Here is a 22,219-nt window from a genome sequence, read left to right as displayed (position 1 = left end):
AATACGACCTTCATGCCCATTTTACACTGTAACTCAGAATACAATTGAGGACATTTACGGCTCATTCGTACTGTACGGTCACATATGACTAAATATCAGTATAAATGAATCTCTAAATCAATTAATCAATCAGTTATCAATCAATCAATCAATCAATCAATCAATCAATCAATCAATCAATCAATCAATAAATAAATAAATAAATAAATAAATAAATAAATAAATAAATAAATAGGCCTAAATAGATAAATCTATAAATAAATAAGATCTGAGTGTGCCATTTATATTATTATTACAATTTTAATATTATTAATATTAGTATTAATACGATGTATTATTAACTTTAAAAAGGTGCCCATTGATTATATAATAATTCAAGTACAGTTGAATCATGGTAGGTATTATGATACCTACCATGGTTGAATACAAGAAGACATTAAAAGATGTTCATCATTCCGTGCACTCACTAAATTTAGAACTCTTAGAAATTTGGCAACTCCGTATCAATTAAGCAACCACTGATTGTAGCAAAATATATATTTTCCCGGTACATACTATTTATTGCACGTGTAATACTTTTGGATCGTCACGAAAAGTATTGTACATACAATATTGTACGTATACATACGGAGTCTGAAGCGCTTTACAGTCAAAAAATGAGGGAAAACCAATATTTGATCAATAAATCAATAACTACTTGCCTTGAGTTGTTGAATTTTCAGTGCAGTAGTTGTAGTCCTTGCCCCTATAATATGCATATTTTACTTGTCACCAATGGGTCACTCCATATGAAATCAAGGAGGCGCCCCACCTGACTCACCACATTTCTTGAACTTGCTCCCTGAAGCAGATTCATGTTTCCAACAAATTTTGTAAAAAGTTGCCAATGATGAAGTATGTCACCAGTGGCGTGTTAGTGTTAGGGGTTGTCTGTCAGTCAGGGAGAAATGCACCCAATTAAATGGTATGGGCATAGAAAACTTGCCCATACTATAAAGTATAGTCATGTCTGAGGTTAGGGGTTCGAACAGTAGGAAGTTAATCGAGACTCCCCCCTCCCCCACTTTTGAAAACCTGCGGAGTGCGGACACCACTGTGCGTTATTGTCAAACACAGAAATGCTTCCCATGTGTTTATTTAATTCACGAAACTAGGTTCTGAAATTTGCAATTAATGAAATTAATGAATAATGAAATAATAGTCACCATCAAAAGTAATCGGGAACAAAGGAGTCAATATTTTTTATTAGTATATTGTGGATATAGCTGAATAATTATTCAGGTCTTATTTAAATGAGTCTTTTGTTGGGAATTGGGATTCAAAATGTACATATTATATCAAGTCAAAAATAAAATGATGTAAAAATTATATTTAAAAAGTAATTTACCAGATACTTGCACATTGAGAAGCTGACCATCTGCCTAGGAGGAAATACAGACTCAAGTGCCTGGATTGATGCACTGCCCCATGCACTGTCAGCATGACAGTCCAGTGGAAGGGGAAGCATCCTGTGAGGCCTATTTCTTTACATTCACTTTATTCTATTATAGAGGTTAAACATCTTGACATGGTTGACATTTTACCTCATTCCTCCGATAACATAGCCTGTCATCATAGACTGCTGTCATCTGGGACATCTGCAGCCAGCATGTATGTTAATACTTTGCCTGCAAGCCATAGGCTTTAATACCATGTTTTGAGATATTTTCTCAAAATATCAAGAGCTATCTCAAGAACCACTGAACCAATACTAGGCTTGTTTGTACTCATTTTAATGCATTTGTCATGCTGATTCTAAATATGGTCATAAAAGGGTACAATGCTGAAATTGTTTAATTTTTAAAGAAATTTTTTTAATAACTTGTCGTCTGTAGTTGACACCCGCTTGGAGTAGCCCTACTACAGGGCCTTATTTTCTTTTTTTTTTACATACTATATACTCCTAGACATCATGCTATAAACTGAGAACTGCTAAAAACCCAGTGATAGCTCACAACCCACTAACCGCTGTCCCCGAGAAATATTTCTCGGGGACAGCGGTTAGTGGGTTAAGCAGTTCTCGGGGTATAGCGTGTCTCTGAGTATAGCATGTAAAAAAAATTTAAAAAATAAGGCCCTGTAGTAGGGCTAGCTTGGAGAGGGTCACTATCATGTCATGGATCAGATACAAAATACCCAACATGCTCAACTACTCATCATGTACACCGGCCGGCAGGCCTGGGGCTCATTGTATTTTCAAATTATGTGAGTTATGGCAAATCATAGACCATTTAAAACAAAATGGTCTATGGGCAAATGTAGTGGCTATTTTAGTATTTATAAACAAAAGATTTTATTTTCCACAAAATGAATTTGTTTAGGGCTCTTCGCTCCTTCTCTGCATACCATTAAATTTGTTAATTAATGCGGAACATCACTTGTTGGGAGTGAAATTGAAGTACTGCATATATTTTTGAGGTGTTGTTCATCCCCGGCGATGCAGATTCTAATGCACGAGCCCCTGGGAGTGCATTATCTGAATATAAACAGCTCAGTACAAACTTCTTTTTGTACATTATTTTTGTACAATTATTCGAGCAGCAAGTGACATACATTTAGTAACCTATTTCATACGTGTACAATGTACAAAAAATATCCAGTGATGTTTGAAATTTTTAGTTATAAATTTTTGTGCCAAAAATTAAGTGATATATTTTGCACAGATGGCCCCATGTTGCAAGAATAGCACTGGCCTACCCCCTAAGTTCTACCCTTGCAAGGGGGAAGCTAATAAATCGGGCAGAGCATTAATTAATTAGATAAAATAATTTGATAAAAAAAGCACCCATATTTTAAACTTTTATACAGTACATACACCTACACTTGTGACATTATACCACTTGATATTCCAGACCATGGCGGATCCACATAATCAGAATCACCACAATGCAGTTCCATGTCTTCTTCATCCATGGTGATACACAGTAGGTTAATGTACCATTATTTTGTCAGGATAGGATAACGATGGCACTTCCAAAACAACACACACTAGTCACCACTGCACTAAATAATGTCTTCAATATAATTTTCCTTATATATACTCATACGAGTTCAGGTATTGAGTTGCTGTACACTCCTACATTTGTAGACCTGTTTCACTCAAAAGTATGATTTTATAAATCAATTGTTTCCAAGTAAATTCCCATCAGAGTTAACAGTTATTCTGTCTCTTGCGCACTATTTGTTGCTGAGGAAATATACCTCTTTGTTGTGTGAACATGAACAACATACACTATACAGTCACTGTATGTGACTACACATTATAGAAGTTATAACCTTGGTAGGAAGCAATCTGTGCCTGTAGGCTTGCTGCCAAATAACATACATGTATAATAGTTCAATATAAAATTTGTACAGCATTGTGCTAATAACTAATCAGTCTATAACCTTGTAAAAGCCATGATGTCATAACATACTGACCACTCAGCCAACAGTTACATACTCATGTGATCTAAACAGCTAATGGTCACATATATCGTCACAGGGGACAAAAGGTCATGTAATTAAAACACAATGGCCTAGCTCCCCCAGGAATGGCCTCCACCACTGCACTCCACACCACCATACGCCATGTATAATTAATTTGCTTCCCGGTTTCCCTAAAAAAATAAGTCTCTTACAATAGGACTCGAACCCCTGACTTCAGACATGACTATACTTAGTATGGGCAAATCTAAAACCTACAAATTGGAATTTCCCACATAAAAACAAAATCCTATTTGGCCCCAAATTTTATTTCAGAAATTAACATCAGATTTATACGAAACAAAACAGTAATCTTTGGGGCCGATTGAATTTTAGCCTTTACTAGTCATGTTCACATTTTGAGTTACACCCGGCGTAAACTTACACTAACATTGATAAAAATTCCACACCTATTTTTCCCTTCTACTACTGCGTGTCCACTACTACTACCACTATGCCGACCAGTTCCACCAAGCATTCACTTCTGGTCAGAGTAAACATCGGCTACCAATTCCGGTGTTTCTGTGACCTTTTTCAACCACGAGGTATGTAATTTCTTAGTTCCAACAAAAAGAAAAGTCAAACTTACACCGGGTGTCAGGTTTACCAGTGGTCACAATTGCGACTTACGCCAGACGGAGATTACACCCAGCTCGCTACCGACTTTTGTCAGGAGTAAATCGTTTGACGCACAACTGGCAGAACTTACGCCGACCATCGTTCACACTGCCACTACTCCTGGCAGCGCATACCGCTACTCCCACCAACTTGCGCCGACCAAGTTCTGCCAAACATACGTCCGACAATGTGAACAGTTACACAACCAGTGGGGCTGGTTCTGCTATTTTTTCAGAGTCTTTCGTATGTTCATTAAGCCTTGTCCCAAACTGTCTTCCCGTCTCACCTACATAGGACTTATTGCACCCTTTGCACAGGATATCGTCACTCATCTGTTCTATGTTTTTTTCATTGGATTTTCCAAGCAAAATGTTAGGACTGTATCATGTTTAAAAGGCACTAAATACATAGTAATAGTATTGTTTTTACTGAAATTTTGACAAATCTAGCATGCAAATTAAAAACCTTTCATATTAAATTCTTAGGCTACTGTTTATGATTTTTAAAAAGGCACAAGGTAACTTTTAATTATTAATTTTGTCAATTTTCTTTATTTTGAAACGAGTTATCACAAAAAATGTCATTTGAATGATAAAGAAAATGTCAAAAAAAATCAAATAATCAAATATTTTGCAATTCTCAATTTTGGATGCAGGAGGTAAACAGTAAAAACTCAAAATCAATTAGAAGTGAAGAGCTATGAGACTTTATTTTAACATGGAGGCCTAATAATTCAACACAATTCTTCTTCTTTGGGGCAAATACATATTTTATTCTATCAATAGTTTTAGCATTGCAACATCACATGTGGTCAAATATACTAGTACTGTACACCAGTGTTCGAAATAAGCACTTATCCTCTTGTCCAAAAATCACTGGGGACAACCAAATTGAGCTATGTACTTATCCCCTGGACAACCATTATATTTTACCTCCAAATATATGACACATTTTGGGGACAACCAAATTGTTTTGAGGACAAGCAGAATTTATGCTTTAGTTGTCCTCGGGACAACCTCCATATTTTCCCTATTTCGAACACTGCTGTACACCACCACTCCAGGCCCTGCGAGGATGGAACCGACAGATGCAATCAATAACACAGTTATTAATAATAATTTATAAATTGATTTTACTGAGATTATATAATTACATGTGTGTACATAAAATGTGTGAAAATTATGTGTTTCTGACACAATGCTATGAACTATAGATTGTTTGACACACATTTCTTTGGGACATACATGTGGCATCATTCCAATCAGCAATATTAAACTACCATATTATCTCATCAACTGGACTTACTATTTGTGAGTGGAAAATCCTAAACGCATCATCAGCCCTTTAAGCTCCTTTACTGATCTTCTGGCTGCAAAAAGTTAATTGACCTTTCGAAGCGGATGTTTATTTAGTTTTAAAGTCAGATTTGAGTTCAAAGAGGTAGGGAGGGTGAGAGTTTATAGGGGCAATGTGGGGAACCCAGGCCAAGCTATTGTTCGACCTAGGCTACATCATTTTTAATGCATGCGTGTTCATCAATACAGCTTTAGTGTCCTCCACCTTTGTAACATACAAAGAAATTTAAAATGTATGTATTATGAAAACCGTAAGTCTGATTAGCTTCAAACAAAAGGCATACTGAGGCCAAAAAAAAAAAATTGTTTGTTTGTCCACATCCGACCGACCGTGTACCCTGGTCCCGACCGTTTTTGTTTTTTTTTGGATTTGTTTTTTGTTGAAATTTTTTCCAAAAAAAAAAAAAAAAAAATGTTAAAGTTTTTATTTTTTTCGGTTTTGTAGTGTCCCTTGACCTAGACCTAAATGTTAGGATCATTCATGGTTGACCTAAAAAAAAAAATAAAAAAAAAAATTCAAGATGTTTTGTATTTTTAATATGAAAATTGATAATTTGTATTCATGTCATAGTCTATTAATGATTTCAAAATGCATTGAATTTGAATGCATTTTGAAATCATTAATAGAGTATGACATGAATACAAAGTATCAATTTTCATATTAAAAATACAAAACATCTTGAATTTTTATTTTTTTTTTTTAGATCAACCATGAATGATCCTAGCGTTTAGGTCTAGGGACACTACAAAACCGAAAAATAAAAAACTTTTTTTTTGTTTTTGCAATTTCGGTAAAATTACCCGAAAATGCCAGGCCTATGCAGAACCATCTCAAGAGTTAAACCAGTGAAGTGCTGTGTGTTTGGACTTATTTACCAGTCTTGTCAGTTGTCAGTTTCAAGTGCAATATCTGTAAAAAAAAAAAAAAAAAAAAAAAAAAAAATCCGACCTACCGACCCAACTATTTCATAAGCCTTTATGGACAAACAAACAATTTTTTTTTTTTTGGCCTGATCAGTGTTCTCTGCCCTGCTCATTTAATATGTTTAAAACATCAATAGAGCACTTCGAAAATGCCTCCAATACCACCTTAAAGTCTGAAAGCCTTAAAATCACTGGGATATTAACAGAGAGGGCCTAGAACTAGATCTAGTTCCTTGAGGGGGTGTGCGCACGAAGCGCTCATGGCAGCGAAGCGGCCAGCGAGGCGTGATAGGACTGGTGGATTTTGTAATGTCAGAGAGGGGTTGTCATGGTCCCATCCAGGCACTGAACAAGTGGTAAGAGGGCCTTATAAAAGAGGTCTGAATAAACGAGTTTGGCCTGTAATGAAAGCAATAGTTAAAATTTGATTGCTAAAATGAAATGTTTGCGGGCATGAGAATTCTTTGAGACATAGCATCATTCCAATCAGCAATATTAATATTTAAACTATTATCTAATTAACTGGACTTACTATTTGTGAGTGGAAAATGTTCAAGTCCAATCCTAAACGCATCATCCGCCCTTTTAGCTCCTTTACTGATCTTCACGAAATACTCCTTTAAGATAAATTTTGTAAAATCAGGATCCTGAGCTAAATACCCGACACAGAGAGTTCTGACTATCCAACTATCAAAATAATGACTGTTTTTCCTACATCCCTAGCTATGTTTTGGTGCTTTCGTTGTGGTCCTCACAATACAGTGTATCATCGCAGTAAGGTAAGTATAAAAGAATACTTGCTTCAGCCATCAAGATATAAATGTATCTCAATGCTTCAACTGTTCATGTACAACTTGATTGTGTGCGGTTAAGATATCTACGTTTCTTACCCAGACAATTTTGTTCACTAATAATTTTACTTGGTTAAGATTTCGGGCTTTCATGGGATGGGAAGAATATTCTCTTAATGTAGCCAGCAAACGAATTATTTTGTTGCTTTTATGTCACAGAAACCAAAAATGCGACCCTCGCTTTTAATGAAGATGGCTCTGATTATCTACTTCATTGGTTCTGTCATGTGGATCATAGATAGAAACCAGTGTCAGTTACTCAGGTAAGACTAATGCTGGTTTCATACTACCCTGCCGCTTGCCGCTGAGCGGCGTGGCGCACGCGCATTGCAGACAAACGGACACAATAAAGGCTTGTCATTGGTTGAAAAGCCTTGCCGCTTGCCGCAGCGGCAAGCGGCAGGAAAGTATGCTGGAGGCTTAAAGAATTGGAGATCTTGCGGTTTGCCATCAATCATGTGTAGTATTCCGGGTGTAAAACTTCTTATTTACGCTTTGTTACTTGTGCTTTGAAATTCCTTTGTTATCGGGTGCACCGCATATAAAAGGGACTTTCAAAGATTAGAGAGGCGTAATAATGATGTAGTCTATACCAGGCTACATAATATGTATTGGGAAATCGTCATTTCTGATGGTTAATAACGTGGCAGTCATGCAGTTGGCCTACTCTCAATTCTAACGTTCCCCAGGTAATACAAGCTGATTTAAAAAAAGAAGTGATCTATAGAGGCTGTAACTACAGATCTATAAGGAATCCTCTGAAAATGGAGAAATCATTGGAAAGAGCTATATAATTCTAAACGTCTGAACCGGGCGTAAAATCAAAAAATGAACTGTTGTAAGGGCAGTTAGTTACCACAGACAATGGATGTGCCGTCCGGTGGTGTACATTTCGAAGCGGATGTTTATTTAGTTTTAAAGTCAGATTTGAGTTCAAAGAGGTACGGAGGGTGAGAGTTCATAGGGGCAATGTGGGGAACCCAGGTCACTGGGATATTAACAGAGAGGGCCTAGAAAGTAGATCTAGTTCCTTGAGGGGGTGCGCACGAAGCGCTCATGGCAGCGAAGCGGCCAGCGAGGCGCGATAGGACTGGTGGATTTTGTAATGTCAGAGAGGGGTTGTCATGGTCCCATCCAGGCACTGAACAAGTGGTAAGAGGGCCTTATAAAAGAGGTCTGAATAAACGAGTTTGGCCTGTAATGAAAGCAATAGTTAAAATTTGATTGCTAAAATGAAATGTTTGCGGGCATGAGAATTTCGCGAGACCAATATGAAATTTTCATGCCCACAAATATTTTGTCTTCGACAGGTGAATTGTACTAAAATTCTCTGAAATTTCATGTCGCAGCATAGACAGCAAAAATGAATGGCCATTTGAAATGTAATCCTATAGAAATTTCGATCATCATACGTCTTACTTGCACCTGTTTATAGTGTGTTTGAAAGAAGCTACTTTAGTAACAAAGAGCTCTCTGCTTTTTGGCTGAGGTTTTGGTACCAAAATAATCCCGAGAACACTGGAAATATTCTGCATTGAAATTTTATTTAAATTACATGGATTTCAAAATCAAAAGTATAGCTCCCATGATGTATTAAACAAAGGGCTATCTGCAAAGCTTCCATTGAGTGTATGCAATGCAGGGGGTCACTGGTGTTTAAAGCAACAAAGGGCTATCTGCATCTGGGCTATCTGCAAACATTTTTGCTATATCTCGAAATGCCCAATTTGTCTACAGCCCTTTGCTGTAACCCTCGATATACTGTAAAAGGAGAAATTTTTGCTGGGGTTTAATTTTAGTGAATTTCCCGATTGGAGTGCCAACCGCGAAAATAACACCTCACGAAAATGTCTCTCTTGCTCGAAATCGCGAAAAATAACTGCTCACAAAAATATCCCCTTTTACAGTATTTGATTCAGTTTGAAGTTAAAATAAATAAATTATACATTTTACCCTTGCGATATATACTAGTAACTCTAACATTGATGTAACTTGCGTATGTCTAACCCCTGGTCTCATTAACGCCATGCTTGTACAGAGGCTGGGGGCAGAACATTCCAGTTGGGTTTGCAACTTATAATGCAATTGAGTGGACGACAGTTGAGTTATATTGACCTTTTGTATGGTAAATTGATTCAATGGCAGGTTTGAAGACTATCTTGCTACTTATCAATTTTTTGTGTTCAGGCTGGGTAAGCATAGCTCTTCAAAGGATATGCTGCAGATGACCGTCCATCAAGGGTGAAATTAAGGGGGAGACGGGAGCTGTTTGGCCCCCAGAAATTCTGCAATGGCCCCTGGTTCCATCTCATTTGTAGTTGATCAGGGGACACTTTTCTCACAAAACTGGCCCCCTGGATAGTGAACCAAAATTATCAAATTTTGCTATTTTGCAAATAGTGCTTATTTAACCCATCCAGCATTATCAGCATATCTTTATTTTTATTGGCCCCTTGGTAATTGGAAGTGGCCCCTGGTTTCTTCAAATCTTGGTAAACCAGGGGCCACTTTTTTGCCGAAGTTCAAGCTCTCTTATTTTCACCTTTGCCATCCATGTGTCCATGGTTTATGCCATGGTCACAGAAACATGGAATTTTGATGCTGTGAAAATTAATCTTGCTTGACAATAATGCCTTTATATTATCATTTCAGGGCCACAGATTGAAATTAATAAGAATCTAAATCTATTGGATTATCTGCAAAATGAGCTGTAAGGATCAACTCCTAGGGATCAACTTCTGGAAATCCATTATTGAAATGAAATGTGACTCCTGTAAAAGTGTAAAAATCAAAATGTATTTTTGCCAGAAATATCTTGGAGTGGGAGATGGCCCTGATCTCCTGATGAGTCTCATGTGAAAGACGTAGGGAGCATCAAACACCTGATTTTCTTCTTATTTGGTCAAAGTGTGCCACTTGCTAAAATTATAATCTACACCAAATTTAAATTCAATCTGATGTCGTCTTCTGGGTCCACAAGGAGCTCAAAATTTGGACGGGATTTTTGCAGCAAATATCACAATTAATTACACAATTACACAATAAGGCAGCTTTTTTTATATTGCCATTATTTGCACATAAAAATCTTGGCTCCCACTTTTAAAGGTCCATAACCTGATCGACAGTGTTGTAGTCTAGACCGGCCTATCCGAGACTGAGACCGAGACCAGGCAGTCCGAGATCGAGACCAAGACAGAGACCGGCTGGTCCAAGACCGACAGGTCCGAGACCAAGACCGTGACCGGGCTTGAAAGTAATATCATTATAACCCCCCTTTAAAGAAATGGAAATGGAATGGTTTATGGTTTCACATCATTTTTTAGTGATTGACAAGTGTTGTGCAATAACTATCACAGTTTTTTCCCCTCATAGTCAAAAACAAGCCTAATTTGTGAACAAATAGGCCTACCTATTTTGAAAGGTGTTCCAATATCTGTGGGCAAATAAACCTTTTTTTTTTCTTGGCACTACATGCAGCATTTGTCAACACCTTGGAGGGTTGTACTTTCCATGTACTTTCCATGTTACTGCACCTGAACATTTGTCAACTACTGTCTGGGTCAATGGCCTCACTCAATAACAACATTAATATGGAAATAGGATTCTCTGTATAGTGATAGGATAAAAAGGGCAGGCAACCCTATGTCTTATTCAATAGACTCTTCATAAAGAGCATATTGCTTTATCATTTGCATTCCTTAATTCATTAGAAGAGCTTTACCCTGGAGGGCACTTTTGGTAGGGGTGTGCCACCATAGACAGTAGTCTCTACTGTCTATGGTGCCACCACCAGTTCTTTTGAGGTCTAGGGAACTGATCAGCCCATCAGCCAGACAAAAAGGTCTTGGGAATTGATCAACTGGACAAAAAGAGGGTCTTGGGAACTGATTACCTGACAAAAATCAGGGACTCTGGAATATGCGTGCATGGTGGATTTTGTAATGTCAGAGAGGGGTTGTCATGGGCACTAAACAATACTCTGGAACTGGTACAGGGTTCATTTTATTGCCATTTCACCAAAGATTTAAAAAAAAAAATCAGTTATGATTCATGTCAAAAAATCATCCAAGAAAACCGTTTTAATCACGCACATTCATGGAAAATCTTAGCATAAAACACTGAGATGCTGATCAAGAAATAAGCGCTTTTATGGTACCCAAGGGTGAAAATAAGTGGGAGACGGGAGCCGTTTAGCCCCTGGTCCCATCTAAATTTACGCTGACCAGTGGACACTTTTCTTCAGAAACTGGCCCCTGGTCACTATACCCAAAAATTCAATTGCCCAGCCATAAATGCATGATGAACTTATCCAGAACAAATATTACAAAAACTTGTTGATTAGAAGTGGCCCCTGGTTCCATGTTGAATGAAGTGAACCAGGGGCCATTTTGTGTAAAAAGGAGCTCCTGGTTCATTATTTCTTATTTTCACCCTTGCTGGTAGCCCAATTTCTGGGAATTGTATGTGAACTCAAGCTAGTGGTATGTTCAAACAATTATATTCTATTAAGGTGAGTTGGAGCAGGGTGGAGGCAAGCATGACCCAAAGTTTGTTCGGCTTATAATACTAGGGTAAAATTTATCAGTTTTTGTTACTGTGTGCGTCAATAAAGTACCAATTCATGCTCGAGAAAATTCACATAAGCTTGCTTCAGTCATGCATTATGCAATGCACAACTAGCATAAGTGTTGCACCCAACTGTGTGCACGCTATTCTACATTGTACATGTATATTGAATACACTGATGTTATGAATCTGATTTTTTTCCGCCTACACAATACTGTATAGATAAAATACGCTGAATAAATTTCAGCAGCATTTGCACTAAAATATTTAGACAAATAAAGCTGACACACAAGAGGAATGGTAATGGCTCTATAAAGGAAATCACAAGGCTTTTAGGGTGTAAGTGTAATTTCCACCCCATGTGCATGATTTTTCTCAGGAGGGGACAAAATGCCCCCCAATTTTCATACATCGATATTGGATACTAAAATTACAATCAAGACCAATATTGGCTTCCTCAACTTATTTCCTAAATAAATGTTATGAACACAGACCCTAGAAAGAGGGTCTGTGTTTAAAAGAAGGACAATGCAGTTTTTTAGTTTAAAATATGGCTTCTGTCATACCACCACTATAATGCAAATACAAAAAAATAGCAATTCCAAAATACAAAAAAAAAAAAATTGGAACGGAAATTTCCTTTCAAAGAAGCCTCAATGCGTGGCTAATGTTAATTACTAGTACACTGTACATGACTGAACAACAAGAAATGTACCCACAAAATTGCCACTATGAACAAGTTTGTATTGTGATTGTGTACAATAGTACATGTATTAATCATGATCATAAAATGTACATTCCTAAAAGATACTTAGGCTGTAAACAAATTAAAAGCTGCCAAATTCTGAAGCCAAAATCAGAAAACAGTAATTTCAAATATGAATTTCATGAAATTGAGACACTTCAATTTTGGGAGATAAGCATGATTGTAATAAGTAGGCCTATATATTCCTTTATTGAACTCCGACTTACAAACGTAGTACAGTGAGATGAGAGACGTCACCGTGGTAAATTTCTGAATGGATAGTTGGAAAGTAGGTGTAAATCCCACTTTGCAGGATCATTTTCCATCTGGCCATGTTATAACAGAAGGGTGAAGTGCATGACCATAGGTTTAACCTACCTTTTTAACAATATCACTGATTCTGTCGAAAATGGCGTTATCACTGATTCTGTCGAAAATGGCGTTGGTGCCTCTCGCTTACAATGTCCTTTGGTCATATCGCTAAGTTTTCCAGTACTACACCAATAGTCACCACATGCATGTATGTAAATGACAACTACTACTAGTAATAGTTTGCAAAAGTGGTATTTAAAATCTATGACCTTGCAGGCCCAAATACTGTGGATACTATACAAATTACAAAAGGCGTGTAAACCTTGTTCTAAAGTAGAATTCACTAGAAACATTTGTTATTGATGTTCATTACTATAGTAACAGCAAAGGAAATTCAACACTTCCAGGTAAACTGTGACGTAGTAGGACAACTGGATAATATGATATGAGTCACACTGATTATGCACGTGGAAATTTTCTTCAATGAACAACAATTAATCAGTACTTGGTGCTTGGTGGCTTAATCCTCAGTAGTCAGTTACTATTGTTCTTGACAAATGTATCATGTAGTGTAATTTTTATATTTTAAAGATTACATGTATATATGTAACATAAAAAAAAAATTAAAATTTTTTTTATTTAACTTCAAGGTAAATTTATAATTTTTATATCGCCATGTGTCACAAGTTGGGACCCTCTTTTTTGTGACCAAGGTCTTAGCCAGCGATACGTCCACATCCACGACTTTAAGACGGGTAATTAAAAAAAGTGGACGGATAGAAAAATTCTCAAACCGTCTAAAAGAAGGGCAGTTTCACAAGGAAAAAATAAAGGCTTTCACAAAAATCTCATTATTTTTACCAGGGTCTGCGTTTCACGTGTGTACCTACATGTACCATGACTACGTGTATCTACATATAAATCACGCCCAAATTATCAGCGTCATCGTGCATTGGGCGGGGATGATGGGCACAGAAATGGCAACATTTCACATATTTTCGAGTGTGCCACAAAAACACCCAAAAATCTGCCCCTTCACCGATGCTTTCTTACTATGTTTACACCCAGTTTCGGCGCATGCAGCAAAGATTTACATGAAGTTCCCAGGAAAAGTTGTGATCTATTTTTAACACCACCGGTGCGATTAATGATGAAGCAGCAACATCAGTCAAGTATACTGTCGTTCCTCCCCAAATTATTTCAATATAAAATAAAAATGCATTTCGGAATAAATAAATAAAAGTTTGCATAGAAATGTAGCAGTTAGTTGCATGGCAATGTACATAAAGAAATCATTATTTAAAAACAAGAGCCTATTTTGTGATTATTTCCGTACTTTTTTATGTTTGTTTGATTTTTTCTAGAAACACTAAATTACCTAAATTCTAGGATTTTTTTTGCCCACTTAGGCAGGGGCTATGGTTACCAAACTTTCAGGGGTGGTAAATAAGATATCTAAATTCTCTCAGCAGCTTTTTTCAATTAAGCGTTTCTATTTTAAGCTACAATGGTTCTAACATTCCCTAAAATAAAAAAAATGAAAAAACAATTTGTTTCAAAAAGTAAACACTTTATCCAAAAATCCTGGCGAGAGAATTTAGATATTATTATTTAAAAGCTTATTTACCATCCCTGAAAGTTTGGTAACCATAGCTTCTTCCTAAGTGGGCAAATAAAATTTAAAAATGTCAAAATTTAGAGCTTACATTTTTCGTTGAAAAAACATGTTGCATAATTAGGTCTAATTTATAGATGTGATTTGGGATATCTCTCTACTCTATCACTTCATTCATGTTTGAAAACAGTTTTAAATAAGAAGTGTGAAGAAACTCTTTCAAAAACCTTTCTGGATGTAAAACATTCCAAAAGCTAAAAAATGTATCTATAATTTCCAACATTAGGGTTGGTATTCTTTATACATACAGTAAAAACTGTTTTCCATATTTTCAAGACTAGGGTTGGTCGGGAAAGGACAAGCAACCATTTTTTATTTGGTCCAAGAGAAATTTTGAGTGTGCCCTGTGACTTACCTTGAGGTTGCCGAGTTTGGCCACGATGAGGACTCACTGCTAGTAGAGCTGGTCCGCTGCCTGTAATACACAAAATAAAAACATGTTAACATCTGATTTTACTCAATTTATCTTTTCATGGGACAATAGTTCCTATATTGTTTTCTGTGGAGTTTTCTTGAATGACTTTTTGTAGCTCATGCAAATTGACATAAACTGAGTGGCAGGGGTGTCTATTCTTCCAGAAAATCTAAATTGTTCCCTCACCCTACCGCAGTGTGTCACATCCTTCCCCAACTGGAATCCCACAAAAATTGACCCGTAAGGGAACATTTTTAATATGCTGCAACCTTGGAGAAAAATGTTGCCACACCTGAGCGTTAATTGGCCAACATCCTTCCCCACTCCCCTATTGCAATGTTGATTTGGACAAAATAGTCATCATTTCTACATTTAATACAGTCTCCCAACATTGGAAAATGGGGGGTGTGGAAGGGGAAAGTGTAATCTGAATGTGCATTTGCAACTATTATACAAAATAATACGGAACTATCACATATTTAGCTTCGATTGCATGCTTTTAACACCAGAACGTGCTGGTGTGGCAACAAATTTCCGCCAGAGTTGTCTCTAATAACATAAAAAAATCATCTGAAATTACGTTTTCGTTCATATCTTTAGAACGGAATGTCAGATTCACGTGCAGTCTTAGCCTGTTTATGTACTCTGTACTAAATATAATTATTTTCATGTAATTTATACATGGCTTGGTCTATGTGTCCTATTATTTATAAAGATGCCAAAATAATGCAAAATATGTGAAAAATATCAATCGCCATTACATGCTGTCTACTAAAGATAGTACACGCAAAATTTTAAAACTATTTTAATGATGACGAAATAGCGTGAAGTTTAAATATTAGACCTAATAATAATAATAGCAAGGATCAGAAGAGGAAAATTATAATCATAGAAAAGTCATCAGACGGATTAGAACCCCTGATCTCGCTGATCTATAGATTAATAATAATATACAAAATAATACGGAACTATCACATATTTAGCTTCGATTGCGTGCTTTTAACACCAGAATGTGCTGGTGTGGCAACAATTTCCGCCAGAGTTGATCCCACAAAAATGGAACTGTAAGGGAACATTTTTAATATGCTGGTTGCTATACCGGGTACTACAGATGTACTTTTCCTCGTTTTTCTTGTTACCTCTCATAGGCAGTGTTCTAATGGTAAGCAAAATAAACCCTTGCTATTTTAGCAGGTAATTTTCAGTAAAATACTGTAATTTACCATAAAATTTGGTAAAATAAAAGACATCAAAGGAAAAGATATTTTTGAGTACAAGTCTTAAACATGATACATGGTTAGAGAAGGGAAAGGTTTCCTTCAGAAAATTCTGTTTTACTTGGAATGCATATTAATTTAAAATATTAATACTAAAATAAGATTGATCGCTACTAGTAAAAAACATGCCGCATGGTTAAAAAATTAAAAGGTTTCCTTCAGACAATGCTGTTTTACTTGGAATACATATTATACTAAATGAGATTTATTGCTTTCTTTCTTTCTTTCTTTCTAGTACTTCCTATAGCAGCTCATTTGAGCTAAACTGGAAGTCCTCTGGAACTTAGAGGAGTGGATTATACAGATATCAGAACCGGGGATGGTCCCCCTTCTCTTTTCGAATAGCTCTGACACTTAACGTGCACAGGATTTGACTCTTCCTGTACACGGGACCACCAGCTTTACGTGACTTTCCGAACCACGAGACACCGTTCATACACTACATTAGTGTATGAACATGCTATTAGTATTCGGAATATATCTTAATGTAAATTTTGCTTTGATCAAAATCAATAGTTTGCAAGGCAATATGGCTTATTCCATGAAGTTGGGGCACAGTACAAATTGGCAGAATTTTATAAACACCTCAAAAGAAATAAGTCCCCCTCTGAACATGTCGTCATAACATCGTAAGGTTTCATTTTGTACCAACAAAACTAACTTTGAAATAATTATATGACTGTTTACTAAGTGCTGTGTGAAAATGAGAGATTTCCATGACTTCAGGGCTGAATGAGCCTAAATTGAAGGCAAAAACTGCCCTTTTCAAAAGTCACAAAGTAGGCCTATGCTTGTCACAAAAGTTGATTCATGGCTTGTTACTAACGGAAAACCCCATGTGTTTGAGTGCAGTTTAAAATCCTCACCAAGTGAACATTTACTGTAATGTGTATCGATTCTTGATCATTCAGCCATGCAAATCCCCTTGGTGCAGAGTTCAGCACAGTGAGTTGTAAGATGGTCAGTTCCATTCCTTGTCCCAATACGCCTTGCAGTTAACAAGCATAGGCCTACTTTGTGACTTTTGGAAAGGGCACTTTTTGTCTTCAATTTAGGCTCATTCAGCCCTGAAGTCATGGAAATCTCTCATTTTCACACAGCACTTAGTAAACAGTCATATAATTATTTCAAAGTTAGTTTTGTTGGTGCAAAACGAAACCCTACGTGTTATGACGACATGTTCAGAGGGGGACTTATTTCTTTTGAGGTGTTTAGTATAAATGCAGTTTAATATTTCTTATATGAACCTTTTCTCCTCAGTTGATATTTTCTAAATAGATATGAAGTTTAACTTTCATGTAAAAGTTACTTGAAAATTGTACCTATTATTTTTTTATTTTTACGGGCCATTAAGTGGTTGGTGTCCAGCACTTTTTAGGGCAAAAAACGTGACATAGACAAAGCAAGTATGACATGGTCTCAGATTTGAAGCAGGTTTCACTGCCAAAGTGTGTAAAAATTCACCCCAGAGTGAAAATAGCTATGTTTAATTTCTAAGGTGTCTTTTCTAGGGTAAAATTGTTTGTAGAACATGATTTTTTTGTCAAAACGCGTGCAGCGTACATCGTTTTGCTACAAAATGTTGATTTGTTGCCGATTTTGCCCAAAAAACGCACTTTTTGGGTGACAAAATGTTCACATGCCAACTTTGTATACTCATAGAGTCTACAATATACATAGATATGGCCATTTAAAATGTTAACATATTAGCTGAGGGTACTATTTGATGGATTCAGGTATTTGTTTTGTGATTGACTTAATCATTTGCGCGCCAGAATCATTCAAATATGACACGCCTCGTGACAATTGACATGCCAAAATAAGCCGTTTTCGGCAAACAAATTGATTTGAAAAATCACAACTCTTGATAGGAAGGTGCTACAGTGATGGTTGACCTACCAGTCTATGCAGTATTGAATGGGCTTTCATTTGATACCTAACTTTGTTCATTTTAACTAAGGGAAAAACTTGCAAAATGTAAAAATGTTTCCCCTACCCCTTAAAATTTTGATGTGTGTAAATATTCCCGCCATTTATAAAAATCGGGATTACAAGAAAACTACAAGAGCTAAAGGCTTGAAAAACTAATCAGTTGTGCACAGTATAAGTTCCTACTTGGGTATAACATTAATATCTTTCTATTCCTTCTCAATTTGCTTTTCTAATTTTTTTATCAATTTGTGACATCTGTAAATTACGTAAAATTTGGCATTTCAAAAAATCGCAAAAAAAAAATATAAGGGTGACATGTTTAAAAAACTAATCAGTTATTCCCATGACACAGTACTACAGGGATATAGTACCAAACTTGTGCTAAAATGCATATTTTTGAGTTCTAATTTTTTTATCAAATTGACTCGCCACCCCATTTTTGAGCAAAATCGGGAACAATTAGTACCTGTAATATTGCGCAATCATGTGACCTATATTCAATGTGTGTGCACCAATCAGATGTCAGACTTGCACTACAACATGATGTGAGCCTTACAGAGCCTTTATAAGTGTGCCAACAGAGTTCAAATATGTTGTGATGATGTTGTCACTTATGGAGCTCATATTTTTATTTCCGTCAAAAGCATATGCCTCTACTGTAATGCTCATATCAGAAAAACAATGACAGATTTTGCATTTCTGACTTCAGAAAAACTAATCAGTTATTCCCATGATACAGTACTACAGGGATATAGTATCAAACTTGTGCTAAAATGCATATTTTTTAAGTTCTAATTTTTTTATCAAATTGACTCGCCACCCCATTTTTGAGCAAAATCGGGAACAATTAGTACCTGTAATATTGCGCAATCATGTGACCTATATTCAATGTGTGTGCACCAATCAGATGTCAGACTTGCACTACAACATGATGTGAGCCTTACAGAGCCTTTATAAGTGTGCCAATAGAGTTCAAATATGTTGTGATGATGTTGTCACTTATGGATCTCATATTTTTATTTCCGTCAAAAGCATATGCCTCTACTGTAATGCTCATATCAGGAAAACAATGACAGATTGTGCATTTCTGACTTCAGAAATGAATTCTGCACAAAATTTCGGTCTAGAAAACATATTTAAAACAATATTTTTTGAAACTTTATATTTTGCCATTTTTGGCAGTCAAACCTGCTTCAAATCTGAAACCGTGTCGTATACAGAATACAAATACCGGTAATTTCAAATGTAACATCAAACAGTCACGGTTTTACATAATATTACATGAATTAATGTTGGTAGTAACTAAAAAATACATTTAAACAAAACAGAAATTAGTCAATTAAAATTTATGGGATGTCAAAAATGAACTTCCCGATGCTACACACGGTGTCCAGAAAAATAACTTGTGTAGCATCGGTATTACAGCTCACCCACAGCACATGTATCATTCAAATCAATTTGTTTTGTGTTTTGATTGATGTAAACGTGTTTATGGGAAATTTGGCCAGCATTTGTGCCCAAGAGTCTCAGTCGTTTTAAAATTTCATGAGAAAATGTCACTGTGGTGTTGACTAGGGTGCATCAGATGCCCCTCATGTCAATGGATTCATCTGTCCCTAGTCTTAAAATGTTCCTATTGTCACAAAACTAACATGTGCCAAGTTTGAATTAATTAGGAGAATTAGTCCTGGGGGCCACCGAGAGCCTAAAGTTACAATGTGTGTTCCTATGTAGTAAAGTTCGTTGACCCCTGTACAATTCCAATTAGAAGCCGATCGAACAATTTAAAGTAGCTGCCATATCAAAACCGTTTGGATTTAGAAGCTCAAATCTTGGGAGCTAAGCGTCCTGATAATCATCTTTGAATCTGTGATGAAAATCCATCTCCAAAGAAATGACTGTGTGTTTTATTGTCAAAAGCGCCCCCACAGTCCATATTCTTGGGAAAATCTATAATTTCTGTCTTAACCAAGTGCTATAATACTTTATTTCACACTGAAAGTTGTTAATATGTATTATATATTGATCTAAAGTTCAGAAAATCTGCTTTGTAAAAGTGTAATGACAACCAGGACATCAACATTTGTAAAATTTGAGGTAAAAATTACCACAAAATGCCTATTTCACTGAAATTTTGTATCGAGGGCGCTTGTGCCAATTCCACACATGCTCATTTTGTTGGTGATTAATTTTATCACCGATTCGGAGATGATTATCAGTACTATAAGCGCAAAAGATTTGAGCTTCTAAGTCCTAACGGTTTTGATATGGCAGCTACTTTAAATTGTTCGATCGGCTTCTAATTGGAATTGTACAGGGGTCAACGAACTTTACTACATAGGAACACACATTGTAACTTTAGGCTCTCGGTGGCCCCCCAGGACGACCTCCGAATTAATTTAAACTTGGCACATGTTAGTTTTATGACAATAGGAACATTTTAAGACTAGGGACAGTGGCGTAACTTTGGGTCAGGGTGCCCGGGGGCGAAAGTAGTTCGGGTGCCCCTGACCAACATGGTGCAGAGCTAATCAATTTTAGTATTGAAAGCCATAGACCTACCGAATAACTTACGAAGTGTTTCAGATTAAATTTATTTCATGTTTCAATGCAGTTCATGTTAATAAAACAAAATGTTTTCATATTCTCTAATGTCTTTACTTTGGAGACTCGTCACTAGCTGCAGTGGCGTAGCATATGGCGCCCAGGGGCAAGAATACAAAATACCACCCGCTACCTAAAACAATTGCGTGCTTGTGCGCGAAAATGCGCATAAATACCACTAATTTGGTATTTAATCAAGTTGAATTTAGGTCTTTAAAATGACAATTTATATAGTTGCAATGCGCTGAAGGAAGCGCAAAAAATTTTGTGTTGAAGGGCACCCAAATGAAGAGTAATTCAATGCATGGTGGGTAAAAGTGTCCACTTCTTTCCTATAATAAAGTACTATCGTGTCAAAGGCTATCCAGGCTTGGGTGCCCCTTAGCCCGGGTGCACGCCCCCCCAGAGCCCATAGGAGTTACGCCACTGACTAGGGACAGATGAATCCATTGACATGAGGGGCATCTGATGCACCCTAGTGTTGACGTGTAGCATCGGGAGATTTTAAACCATTACACTTGCTTACAGCAAGGCCAGTACACATACTGACATGAATGGACTTATTTTAAGATGTGACTGGGTAGGGGTTTTCAAGGGAACTTGATCTGAGGAGCTACTATTTTACCAAAGAGTAAATATTTTGAAAAAATGGTGCGGTGTCCATGTAGCATCGGGATGTAGCATTGGGATCAAAGTATAGCATTGGGAAGCAAACAGTTAAAATTTATGTAATTTCTTCTTATATTTTGAAACTAGATGACAAACAACTAAACATATTAACTTTTGAGGGCAGGCAAACATTGTAAAATATTTATATGTTTAATACAAATTTGTATGCACTATCAGACACGGTGTCCATGTGGCATCAGTACACAGTTTTGTCAGTTTTTTGTATTCACTAGTTTTTTAGGTATCCTTGTTTTATTTTTTCTTCAACTTTTAATGTCCATAGGCCCAAATGTAATTTAATAAATAACTTAACCACAAAGTATGATTACTTCTTGTGCAAAACTCGCAATCCTACAGATTCTACAGGACACGGTGTCCAAGTAGCATCGGTAGAATTATGTTGAATTTTTGCAACAAAGGCAGGTTTTTTTTACTTCTAATTTCAAAATAAACTACCAGCTGTGAATCTAATACTTTCTGAACCATCCTAGGTAGCTGTAAATGTATTCCTTGTGAATTTTAGATACAAAAAGAAATCAAACATAATTTTGATATTTAGATTTACCCGTTATCCTCCATTTTTGATGCCTCATAACTTTTGTTTCTGATTTAAGATGTAATTTGGTAATATTATGCAAATTTGCCATGGTAGGACATCATAAAAAAGTATTTTATTAAGACATGTCATGGACAGTATGTTTAAAATAGAGAGAAGTAGTCTAAAATGGTGTCCATGTAGCATCGTGATATTTGCCTTGACTGTTGAACAACG

At 36.4% G+C, this 22,219-nt stretch overlaps 1 protein-coding gene across 1 annotated transcript in view; it reads right to left on the bottom strand.

Annotated features, from left to right (window-relative positions):
• LOC140152275 (uncharacterized) overlaps positions 1–22,219 on the bottom strand; it is a 111,508-nt gene that overhangs the window by 62,440 nt on the left and 26,849 nt on the right. Inside the window, exon 2 of the mRNA XM_072174580.1 lies at positions 14,906–14,965. Coding sequence (XP_072030681.1) covers positions 14,906–14,965 — 60 coding nt within the window. The remainder of the gene's footprint in view (positions 1–14,905; positions 14,966–22,219) is intronic.

Source organism: Amphiura filiformis, chromosome 5 (genome assembly GCF_039555335.1).
Source record: "Amphiura filiformis chromosome 5, Afil_fr2py, whole genome shotgun sequence".
NCBI classification, from domain to species: Eukaryota; Metazoa; Echinodermata; class Ophiuroidea; order Amphilepidida; family Amphiuridae; genus Amphiura; species Amphiura filiformis.
The sequence above is the reverse complement of the archived record's forward strand: the minus strand, read 5'-3'. Positions and strand labels throughout refer to the sequence as shown.